This window comes from Theropithecus gelada, chromosome 3 (genome assembly GCF_003255815.1).
Source record: "Theropithecus gelada isolate Dixy chromosome 3, Tgel_1.0, whole genome shotgun sequence".
Lineage (NCBI taxonomy): Eukaryota > Metazoa > Chordata > Mammalia > Primates > Cercopithecidae > Theropithecus > Theropithecus gelada.
This window is the reverse complement of record NC_037670.1, coordinates 12,646,754-12,658,777: the sequence shown is the minus strand read 5'-3', so window position 1 is coordinate 12,658,777 and position 12,024 is coordinate 12,646,754. Positions and strand designations below refer to the sequence as shown.

Sequence of the window (12,024 nt, the reverse complement as noted above, 5' to 3'; positions counted from 1 at the left end):
TATGATCACACCACTGTACTCCAGGCAACAGAGTAAGACTTTCTCTAAAAAGGTAAAAAGAGCCGGGCGCGGTGGCTCAAGCCTGTAATCCCAGCACTTTGGGAGGCCGAGACGGGCGGATCACGAGGTCAGGAGATCGAGATCATCCTGGCTAACACGGTGAAACCCCGTCTCTACTAAAAAATACAAAAAACTAGCCGGGCGAGGTGGCGGGCGCCTGTAGTCCCAGCTACTCGGGAGGCTGAGGCAGGAGAATGGCGGGAACCCGGGAGCTTGCAGTGAGCTGAGACCCGGCCACAGCACTCCAGCCTGGGCGACAGAGTGAGACTCCGTCTCAAAAAAAAAAAAAAAAGGTAAAAAGAAAATATGTCACGTCTTGGCTGGGCGCGGTGACTCACGCCTGTAGTCGCAGTACTTTGAGAGGCCAAGGCAGGCAGATCACTTGAGGTCAGGAGTTTGAGACCAGCCTGGCCAACATGGTGAAAGCCCGTCTCTACTAAAAATACACAAAAATTTAGCTGGGCATGGTTGCCAGCGCCTGTTACTCGGGAGACTGAGGCAAAAGAATTGCTTGAACTCAAGAGGTGGAGACTGCAGTGAGCTGAGATTATGCCATTGCACTCCAACCTAGGCAACAGAGTGAGACTCCGTCTCAAAAAATAATGTAACATAAAAAAGAAAAGAACAGGCCGGGCGCGGTGGCTCAAGCCTGTAATCCCAGCACTTTGGGAGGCCGAGACGGGCGGATCACGAGGTCAGGAGATCGAGACCATCCTGGCGAACCCGGTGAAACCCCGTCTCTACTAAAAAATACAAAAAACTAGCCGGGCGAGGCGGCGGGCGCCTGTAGTCCCAGCTACTCGGGAGGCTGAGGCAGGAGAATGGCGTAAACCCGGGGGGCGGAGCTTGCAGTGAGCTGAGATCCGGCCACTGCACTCCAGCCCGGGCGACAGAGCCAGACTCCGTCTCAAAAAAAAAAAAAAAAAAAAAAAAAAAAGAAAAGAACATATGTCACCGTTTTTTGTTTTTTGTTTTTTTTGTTTTTTTGAGACAGAGTTTCGCTCTTGTTGCCCAGGCTGGAGTGCAATGGTGCAATCTCGGCTCACTGCAAACTCTGCCTCCTGGGTTCAAGTGATTTGCCTGCCTCAGCCTCCCGACTAGCTGGAATTACAGGGGTGCATCACCACGCCTGGCTAATTTTGTATTTTTAATAGAGACAGGGCTTCTCCACGTTGGTAAGGCTGGTCTCGAACTCCCAACCTCAGGTGATTCACCCCACCTTGGCCTCCCAAAGTGCTAGAATTGCAGGCATGAACCACCACGCCTGGCCGATATGTCACATCTTGTCCCTCCTTTACTCAAAACTTTCCCGTAGTTTCCCAAGTCTTACCAAGGGTTCAAGGCCCTATATCATCTGCATTCTCTCTCCTGCCTCACAGCTTCATGTCTACTGTCTCCTGTGTATCATCTGTTCCAGCCACATTGGCAACTTCACAGTTTGTTGCCCTTTTTTTTTTTTTTTTTTTTTTTTGAGACGGAGTCTTGCTCTGTCGCCCAGGCTGGAGTGCAGTGGCGCTATCTCGGCTCACTGCAACCTCCACCTCCCGAATTCAAACGATTCTCCTGCCTCAGCCTCCTGAGTAGCTGGGACTACAGGCACGTGCCACCACGCCTGGCTAATTTTGTATTTTTAGTAGAGACGGGGTTTTACTATGTTGGTCAGGCTGATCTCGAATTCCTGACCTCGTGATCCGCCTCCCTTGGCCTCCCGAAGTGCTGGAATTACAGGCATGAGCCACCACACCTGGCCTTGTTGTCCATTTCTAGTACACTTCTGTTTTAGGCCTTTGCTGTTTCCTCTATCCAGAATTCTCTGCCATAGATATATCTCATGGCTCACTTCCTAAATCCAGTCAGATCTCTGCTCAAAGTTCATCCTAGTCACTCATTCATTTGTTCATTCCAAATAGCAGGCACTGTCATAAGTGCTAAAGATACAACAGAAAACTAAACAAAGTCCCTGGTCTTGTGGAAAGGGAAGAACATTCTACTGGAGGAGAAACAATAAAATAGGAGGTCATGTATCACTATAAGTGCTCTTAAAAACAAACAAACAAACAAATGAAATTAGCCAGGTGTGGAGGCACGTGCCTGTAGTCCCAGCTACTCAGAGGGCTGAGGTGGGAGGATCAGTTGAGCCCAACCAAGCAGGTGGAGACTGCGGGGAGCTATGATTGCACCACTGCCCTCCAGCCTGGGTGACAGAGCAAGACTGTCTCAAAAAAAGAAAGAAAGAAAGAAAGAAAATGTAAAAGAGAACATGGGAATTCTACATAACATGTTCAGAGGAGACTTTCCGTTAAGATCAATTTTGTCTTTGTTCCACCGCTAACTGGGTGCCCCGAGAGACTCAGATTCTTCACCTTATCCAGGCTGTAAAAGGAGTTGAAGATTCGATGCAATTAAAGTGGAAGGTTTAGCAAATCCTTTTTTAAAATACATAATTACTCGAACAACATGGGTTTGAAATTAGCAAATCTTAATTCCCCGTGCAAATGTGAGTGATTTCCCACGTCCCTTACAGGAAGGTGAGAAACAGGAGGTGAGACTCAGGCTGGAGTCCCAGATGGGAGGAGCCTCCAACCAGTCCCATAGAAAACAGACTCTGGGCCTGGGGGAGGGACAGTGGCTCTCATGCACTTTGGGAGGCTTAAGTGGGAGGATCGCTTGGGCCCAGGAGTTCAAGACCTGCCTGCACAACATAGCGAGATCGTCTCTACAAAAAATTACAAAAATTACCCGGGTGTGGTGGTACGCACCTGTAATCCCACCTACTCGGAGGCTGGGGCAGGAGAATCCCTTGAACCCAGGAGTTGGAGGCTGCAGTGAGCAATGATCGCACCACTGCACTCAAGCCTGGGCGACAGAGAGGCCGGGCACGGTGGCTCATGCCTGTAATCGCAGCACTTTGGGAGACTGAGGCGAGTGGATCGCCTGAGGTCAGGAGTTCGAGACCAGCCTGACCAACATGGTGAAACCCTGTCTCTACTAAAAATACAAAGAATTACCCGGGCGTGGTGACACACGCCTGTAATCCCAGCTACTCTGGAGGCTGGGACAGGAGAATCGCTTGAACCCTGGAGGCGATGGTTGCAGTGAGCCGAGATTGCACTCTAGCCTGGGCGACAGCGCGAGACTTCGTCTCAAAATAAAAAGCAAAAAGGAAAACAGGCTTGGTTCCTGCAGAGGCTTCTAAGGGAGCCTGGAATTGAAGAGGAGGAAAAAGGCTTCCCGGTGGGAGATTGACTTGGACCGTCTCAAGAATAGGGAGGAAGAAACAAAGCCCAACTCGAAACCCCGCCCCCGGTTCCCTGAGTTACTTCAGGGCCAGGAAAACTGTTACGTCACCGGAATCTAGCCAATCGCAGACGACAGAAGGAGGGCGTTCTGTTTGGTCTTTCAGCACACCAATCGGCGTACAGTTACGGCAGAAACAAAGACGCCCTGGCCAATGACAGAGGCCGTACGGCGGAAGTATACAAAAGGACTCCCGGGAACATGGCATCATTAGTCTGACCACAAGCTGACTGTCAGGTGCTTTGATCACAAGGCAGGCATCCTAGCGCAAGCCGCCGTTTTGAGGCAGAAGCCCGACGGGGCCCGTGTCCGAGATTAGGGAGGGGCCGGAGACGCAAACACAAGTCTCCCAGGAAGCAGGAGGCGTCACAGGTAGCTCCGCGGGCGGCCGCTGCAGCCCGCGGAGTTTGGCCAGAGAGAGGAGGAGGGCGTCCGGAAACGCCCGGAAGGGGCGAGGCCAGCGGCGGGGCGGGGCTTATGGAGATCGCGAGCTGGGCCTGAGGAGAAGACCGGGTTGGGAGCTGCGAGGGGCCGGGTTTAGCGGGGTGGGCGTGGCCGTCGAGGTGGGGCTTGGCGGGTCCGAAGGAACCTGGGGCAGAGCTGGAAGAGGGAAGGTCTTGGGGGCCCTGGGCCTGGGTCTGCGGGAGTCCCATCTAGCGGGATTCCGAGGCGGCGGCGGCGTCAGTCCAGGCCCTGGCCCGGGAGCTCATCTTGTCCCCTTTCGCCCCTCACGCCCCCCAGCTCTCGACTCTAGGCCCTGTCCCCTGAGCTCTGCCCTCGGATGTCCGACCGCCCGGAGCCTGCATGCGCCGTGGGGCGCCCCAGGACCAGGAGCTGGTGGGTCCGGGGCCCCCTGGGCGGGGGTCCCGGGGCGCCCCTCCTCCCTTGGGACCCGTTGTCCCGGTTCTGGTCTTTCCCCCGGATCTAGTATTCAGGGCGGACCAGCGGAGCGGACCCCGACAGCTGCTGACCCTCTATAACCCCACAGGAACTGCGCTTCGATTCCGAGGTAAAGGGATCGGCGCCTCGTGCAAGGGATCTGGGGGCTGGTGGCCGGGCACTGGGGGGCTGTGTTGGCTGGAGGAGTCAGATGGGTAGGGTTGGACGTCCAGCTTTGGTGGACTGGGAAAGTCATGTCCAGCCTGCGGGGCAGAAGGCAGAGGGGACTCAAATGACCCACATGGCAGGGCTTGTCTGTGTGTGTCTCTGTCCCCCAGTCCTGTGCACAGCACCTGCCAAATACACGGTGTTTGACGCAGAGGGATATGTGAAGCCTCAGTCTTGCATTGACATGTGAGTGAGCTGGGAGGGTGGGGAGGCTTATGGAAGCCAGAGGTCGCTGCCACCTGTTGTCTGAGGTCTGAGACCTTGCCCTCTTTAACCTGTTTGCCCTACCCTCCGTCTGTGCCCCTAAAGGAGAGACTTCTGGGGGGGAGGCTCAGATTTCCTAGGATTACTGCCTCTCACTCGTTTCACCCCAATGGGCTTCTCTCCTACCTTGGGACCAGTGTGATTCGCCATGTGGCACCCATTCCCAGCCACTATGATGTCCAGGACCGCTTCCGTATTGAGCTGTCTGAGGAAGGAGCTGAGGGCCGCGTGGTGGGACGCAAGGACATTACCTCTGTTCTGAGAGCCCCAGCGTACCCCCTTGAGCTTCAGGGACAGCCGGATCCAGCGCCTCACCCAGGGCCTCCTGCTGGGACACCACCACCCACGGCCAGACACTTCCAGGAACGTGAGTTGGGAGACGGGGATCTTGAGTTCTGTAGGGAGGCAGGAACTAGCATCTCCCTAGAGATGAGATAAACTGGATTTGAAGAGTAAGTCTCCTGGTTCAGTCTTTTGTCTTTTGGTGGAAACATTCCTCCGAGTTGAGATTTTATATCAGGTGAGAGGGAAAAAGACTTACAGCTTCCTCGGTTTCTGACTTCTACTTAGAGGAAAAAGTTCTTCCTTGACTGTAACCGCAGTACTTCCTATCGTGTGGTAGCTCAGTTCAGTTCAATAAGAAACCTGTATTGAGCAATTAACCCTGTACCAACTTGTGTACTGGGTTTGAGATCAAGAGAGGTCCCTGCCTGTCAGGTCCACAGAAGAGAGAAAATGAATGCTAAGGGACTAGAGGAGAGAGTTTCTTGTGGTGGTGGGGACAGAGGCTCTAGGAAGGAGAGGACACTTGCAGTGTACCCTTGGAGAGCAGTAAAAAGTAGATACAAGCCGGGCGCAGTGGCTCAAGCCTGTAATCCCAGCACTTTGGGAGGCCGAGACGGGCGGATCACGAGGTCAGTAGATCGAGACCATCTTGGCTAACACGGTGAAACCCCGTCTCTACTAAAAAATACAAAAAACTAGCCGGGCGAGGTGGCGGGCACCTGTAGTCCCAGCTACTTGGGAGGCTGAGGCAGGAGAATGGTGTAAACCCGGGAGGCGGAGCTTGCAGTGAGCTGAGATCCCGCCACTGCACTCCAGCCCCGGCGACAGAGCGAGACTCCGTCTCAAAAAAAAAAGTAGATACAGGGCATGGTGGCTCACGCCTATAATCCCACTGCTTTGGGAGGCTGAGATGGGCTGATGACCTGAGGCCAGCAGTTTGAGACCAGCCTGGCCAACATGGTGGAACCCCGTCTCTACTAAAAACACACAAAAAAGTAGCTGGGCATGGTGGCTCGCAACTGTAATCCCAGCTACTCAGGAGGCTGAGGCAGGAGAATCACTTGAACCTAGGAGGCAGAGGCTGCAGTGAGTCAGGATTGTGTAGCTGCACTCCAGCCTGGGTGCAACAGAGCGAGACTCCATCTCAAAAAAAAAAAAGTAGATACAGGGTGTGGTGGCTCACACCTATAATCCCAGTGCTTTGGGAGGCTGAGGTGGTGGGAAGATTACTTGAGGCCAGGAGTTCAAGATCAGCTTGGGCAACATAGCAAGACCCTCTACAAGCAACTGAAAAATGAGCCAGGCGTGGTAGCATGAACCCATAGTCCCAGCTCCTCAGGAGGCTGAGGCAGGAGGATCACTTGAAGCCAAGAGTTCCAGACCAGCCTGGGCAACGTAATGAGACTCCATCTCTACAAAAAATAAAAGATAATTAAAAAAAAAAAAAAAGTAGATACATCTTCCTTGTTCAGGCTTCTCCCTGGAGGACCTGGGCTGGGCAGGAGTGGGGACGGCAGCATCTGACGAATCTTGTTTCTCAGACCCCCGCCAGCAACTGGCCACCAGCTCCTTCCTCCTCTTCTTGCTGACGGGGATTGTCTCCGTGGCCTTCCTGCTGCTCCCACTCCAGGACGAACTCAGCAGCCAGCTGCCTCAAGTCCTGCACGTCTCCCTGGGACAAAAGTTGGTGGCCGCCTACGTCTTGGGTGAGGACAGTAGTGGCTGGGGCCCCAGGACCCAGGAAAAAGGGAGAAGGGACAGGAGGAGCGCTAACAAGAGTCCCAGGGCTGCCCATGCGACCCTGTTCTTTCTTTGTCCCCCCTCCAGGCCTCCTCACCATGGTGTTCCTCCGGACCTGAGCTCCCTGTTCAACCCCCAGCCCACCCCACCTCACCCTCCCTGGGCAGGGTCTTAAGGCAGCCACTGTGATGCTCATACCTTGCCTTGCCTCCTACCCTCTTCTCTTTCCTGCCTACTCCCCCCTCCTCCCCCACAAAAAACACCCAGGGATTTGTACTCGTTTTCCAAGCTGAATAAAATACATTTTTAAAATGAAAATCAGAAATGTAGGGTACTTGCGCCTGTCTTCCCACTTCTTTTTTGGTACTCAGACATCCTCTAGTTCCTCCCACCCCTGTTCCCAGGGGACCTGGGCACTTGGGGCCGTGATGAGGCCCAGCGAGGATTTAGAAGACTTGGGTCACTCCTGGTGCTTGCGTCGAAAAACTGTGACCATGAGCAAATCATTTAATTTATCTGAGCTGCAGATTCTACCTACAAAATGAGGGCGTTGAGCAAGTTGATTCTCAAGATCCTCTTCAGCCCTGGAATAGGATCCTGTCCCTAAGCCAATGTACCTAACCTAAAAGGAAGTGAATGAAAATACCACCTAATCCTGCCTGCCATGGAACTCCTGTCCCACCATCTGGAGGCAACAAAGCCTCTCGCCAGGGTTACCTGGGTGTTTACAACTCCTAGAATCCTTTTCTGCCTTTTGGACCCTATATCTGTTTTCCTTTGTCTGTCCTTTAAGATTTCAACTCCCTTGGCCGGGCGCAGTGGCTCAAGCCTGTAATCCCAGCACTTTGCAGGGCTGAGGCGGGTAGATCACTTGAGGCCAGGAGTTCGAGACCAGCGTAGCCAACAGGGTGAAATCTTGTCTCTAAAAATACAAAAAATATACCCAACATGGTGAAATCTTGTCTCTAAAAATACAAAAATTAGCCGGACATGGTGGTGGGCGCCTGTAATCCCAGCTACTCAGGAGACTGAGGTAAGATAATCATTTGAATCTGAGAGGTGGAGGCTGTAGTGAGCCGAGATTGTGCCATTGCGCTCCAGCCTGGGCAACAGAGCAAGATTCCATCTAAGAAAAAGAAGACTTCAACTCACATGGATGAGAAACACCAAAGTCCCTACCAATATGGGGGAAATAGTATTGCCTGACATAACCTCACCTTAACCAGGCAAAAACAAAACAAAAACAAAAACAAAAAAACAAGCAAAAAAACTAGGTACAGGAAAATAATAAGATTTACAAAAGGCAGGCTTCCAGCTCACCTGCCTTCCTTCAGGTGCAGGATGAGGAGGAACAGAGGAAGAGGGAGAGTGGCCAGGCTCAGTGGCTCACATCTGTAATCCCAGTGCTTTTGAGAGGCCAAGGTGGGAGGATTGCCTGAGCCCAGGGGTTCAAGACCAGCCTGGACAACATAGCAAGACCCCGTTTCTACAAAAAAATAAAAAGAAGGAGGGAGAACCAGTGACTCTGGGCAGATGGTTGGGAACAAAGATCAGCAAGATAATATTATTAAGACCCAGGCTGTCAGAGCACTGGAAGGTGATCAGTTGTTCCAGCTTTAGTTTAGGGGCACTGGGACCTGCTCCACTACCCTGGGAGTCTTCTACCTCTCACACCCAGAGCTGGCTGCAGTGGGGTGTGGCCCTGATACTGCATGGAGAATGGGTGTGCCATTTGTGAACAGGAGTCTGGGGACAGCTCTTTGCTAAATTACATGTGTATGGAAGATATCCATTCACAACAGCCTGGATGTGCCCAGGTCCCCAAAACGCATTTGAGGTGCCACATAGGTTAATGGTCCTGTGAGTACTTGTGAAAAGACCTTGTTACTGGTGTGGTAAAGAAGGCTTTCTGAAGGGCTGGGGGCAGGGGCTCCCACCTGTAATCCCAGTGCTTTGAGAGGCCAGAGCAGGAGAAGAGCTTGAGGCCAGAAGTTCAACACTAGCCTGGACAATATAGCAAGATCCCATCTCTAAATTTTTTTTTTTTTTTTTTTTTGAGACAAAGTCTTGCTCTGTCGCCCAGGCTGGAGTGCAGTGGTGCAATCTCGGCTCACTGCAACCTCCACCTCCTGGGTTCAAGCAATTCTCCTGTCTCAGCCTTCCTGGTAGCTAGGAATACAGATGTGCGCCACCACCTCTGACTTATTTTTGTATAATTAGTAGAGAGGGTTTCACCATGTTGGCCAGGCTGATCTCAAACTCCTGACCTCAGGCCCGCCTCGGCCTCCCAAAGTGCTAGGATTACAGGCATGAGCCACTGCGCCTGGCATTTTTTTTTTTTTTTTTAATTAGCCGGGCATGGTGGCTCACACTTGGCAGTTGCAGCTACTCAGGAGGCTGAGATGGGAGGATCTCTTGAACCCAGGTGTTTGAGGCTGCAATAAGCTATAATTGCAGCACCGCACTCCAGCCTGGACCACATAGTGAGACTCTATCTCTACAAAACAAAAACTTAGCTGGGCGTGGTAGCTCACATCTGCAGTCCCAGCTACTCTGGAGGCTGAATTCAAATTAAAAATTTCTCATAAGTAAGGAAACAAACAAACAAACAAAAAGATCCTTAATTCACTCATCTCAAGATCACATCTGCAATGTCCATTTTTGGGACTTCATTCACAGGTTTTGGGGATTAGGATGTGGACATTTTTGTCCAGATCATTATTCTGTCTACCACAGGGAGCAATGGACAAAGTGAAGAAGCGTTGAGAAAGTGCTTTGGAACACTTGTCTGGACTGTATGTCAGGGAAGCAAATAGCTCAGGAGGTCTCTGATCCTAATTCAGGGTTCTGAGAACCTAAGAAGTCAAGCTTAGGGGGCTAAGGAGGGGACAGTTGCATCCTGAAACCCAGAGCCCTGTGGCATCCCAAGCCTTAGACCAAGAGGCGTTTACTTCCCAGTGTCTTGAAGAGCTGTCAGGACCACAGCCTCCTGAAGCTGTGATTAAAGGTACACGGTGCCAGCACTTAGAATTTCCCGCCTCTGGTAGCTTACACTTCAATGTCTCCATCCTCAATGGACAAAGACTGGTCAGTGGGGATCCTGGCTAGGTACAGTGGCTCACACCTGTAATCCCAGCACTTTGGGAGGCCAAGGAGGGCAGATCACAAGGTCAGGAGTTCGAGGCCAGCCTGGCCAAGAAACCCCGTCTCTACTGAAAATACAAAAAAAAAAAAAAATTAGCTGGGCGTGGTGGCAGGCGCCTGTAATCCTAGCTACTAGGGAGGCTGAGGCAGGAGAATCGCTTGAACCTGGGAATCAGAGGTTGTCATGAGCCGAGATCGCGCCACTGTACTCTACCCTGGATGACAGTGCGAGACTATGTCTAAAAGAAAAAGGGGGCGGGGAGATCCTGGAGGATGTTCCAGGCAGGGCCAATCATCTAATGTGTGTAACCATTGTTGGAGTCTTACAGGGCCCCATGCTCAGAAAGGGGCGCTATGCTTGGGGTTTAATGCTCTGAGATTGTTATGTTGAAATTCTTTCTTTTTCTTTTCTTTTTTTTTTTTTTTTTTTTTTTGTGAGGAGACAGGGTTCCACTCTCCCACTCTGTTGCCCAGGCTGGAGTGCAGTGGCACGATCTCAGCTCACTGCAACCTCCGCCTCCCAAGCTCAAGCAATTCTCCCACCTCAGCACCCTAGAGTAGCTGAGACTACAGGTGCGTGCCACCACACCCGGCTAATTTTTTTACTTTTTGTAGAGATAAGTTTTTGCCATATTGCCCAGGCAGCTCCAGAACTCCTAGGCTCAAGCAATCTGCCTACCTTGGCTTCCCAAAGTACTGAGATTACAGGCATGAGCCACTGTGCCAGCCTTGAAATTCTTAATAATTTTTGTTTCCCTGGGACAGAGTCTTGCTGTGTCACCCAGGCTGGAGTGCAGTGGCATGATCGCGGCTCACTGCAACCTCTGCCTCCCGGGTTCAAGCATGAATTTATGTTTTGAAAGTGTGTCCCCATGGCCAAGGGAGTGCAACATTAAATATCAAATAAAAGAATACCATGATAGGTTGAGAAATTGTAGAAAACAAAAACAAAAAAAAAGCTTTGTTCCTGTCTTTTTTTTTTTTTTTTTTTTTAAAGACAAGGTCTCATTCTGTCACCCAGATTGGAGTGCAATGAATTGATCATAGCTCACTGCAGCCTGAAATTCCTGGGCTCAAATTATCCCTGCCTTGCCTCAGCCTCCTGAGTAGCTAGAACTGCAGATACACACCACTATGCCCCGCTAAAGTTTTTTATTTTTTGTAGAGACAGGTTCTCTCTTATGTTGTCCAGGCTGGTCTTGAACTCCTGGCTTCAAATGACCTTCCCGCCTCAGCCTCCCAAAGCACTGGGATTACAGACATGAGCCACCATGCCTAGCTTCTTTCTGCTTTTGAGCAAGGGGTCCTGCCTTTTTTTTTTTTTTTTTTGAGACTGAGTCTGGCTCTGTCGCCCAGGCTGGAGTGCGGTGGCCGGATCTCAGCTCACTGCAAGCTCCGCCTCCCAGGTTCACGCCATTCTCCTGCCTCAGCCTCCCGAGTAGCTGGGACCACAGGCGCCCGCCACTTCGCCCGGCTAGTTTTTTGTATTTTTTAGTAGAGACGGGGTTTCACCGTGTTAGCCAGGATGGTCTCGATCTCCTGACCTCGTGATCCGCCCGTCTCGGCCTCCCAAAGTGCTGGGATTACAGGCTTGAGCCACCGCGCCCGGCCAATCCTGCCTTTTCATTTTGCAGCAGGTCTTGCAAATTATGTAACCATTCCTCATCCCAGGACAAGATACTGGCCGGGTGTGGTGGCTCATGCCTGTAATCCCAGCACTTCGGGAGGTTGAGGCAGGCAGATCACCCGGGCTCAGGAGTTCAAGACCACCCTGGGCAACATGGTGGAACCCCCGTCTCTACTAAAATAAAAAAAAAAAAAATTTAGCCAGGCATGGCGGTGCACACCTGTAGTTCCAGCTACTCGGGAGGCTGAGGCAGGAGGATCGCTTGAGCCCAGAAGGCGGATGTTGCAGTGGGTCGAGATTGTGCCACTGCACTCCAGCTTGGGTTACAGAGTGAGACTGTGTCTCAAAAACAAAAAAGGATACTGAAGGCCCCTTCTCCAAAGACCACCTGCTTTATGGTGGTCTTTGGAGAAAGGGCCTTCAATATTTCCTTAGGCAGTTTCCTTAAGTGATAGAAACAGCTCAGTTTTCCCCATGGAGACAGCGTTCCTGTGTGCACC

The 12,024-nt window shown here is 51.7% G+C and overlaps 1 protein-coding gene across 8 annotated transcripts; it reads left to right on the top strand.

The window, feature by feature from the left end:
- The first annotated feature begins 3,470 nt into the window (after nt 1-3,470).
- Nucleotides 3,471-7,078, top strand: MOSPD3 (motile sperm domain containing 3). 8 transcript variants are annotated; one of them, XM_025379527.1, is made up of 6 exons: nt 3,471-3,610; nt 4,099-4,366; nt 4,575-4,650; nt 4,866-5,095; nt 6,555-6,719; nt 6,841-7,074. In XM_025379527.1, the coding sequence occupies exons 2-6, from the start codon at nt 4,162-4,164 to the stop codon at nt 6,870-6,872; spliced, it is 708 nt and encodes a 235-aa protein (XP_025235312.1). In that variant the 5' UTR covers nt 3,471-3,610; nt 4,099-4,161; the 3' UTR covers nt 6,873-7,074. The 8 variants fall into 8 exon arrangements, with proteins under 8 accessions (XP_025235312.1, XP_025235309.1, XP_025235310.1 ...); XM_025379528.1 differs by lacking the exon at nt 3,471-3,610 and adding an exon at nt 3,751-3,843 and having other exon boundaries at nt 6,841-7,078; XM_025379529.1 differs by lacking the exon at nt 3,471-3,610 and adding an exon at nt 3,909-3,971 and having other exon boundaries at nt 6,841-7,078.
- The last annotated feature ends 4,946 nt before the right edge of the window (nt 7,079-12,024 follow it).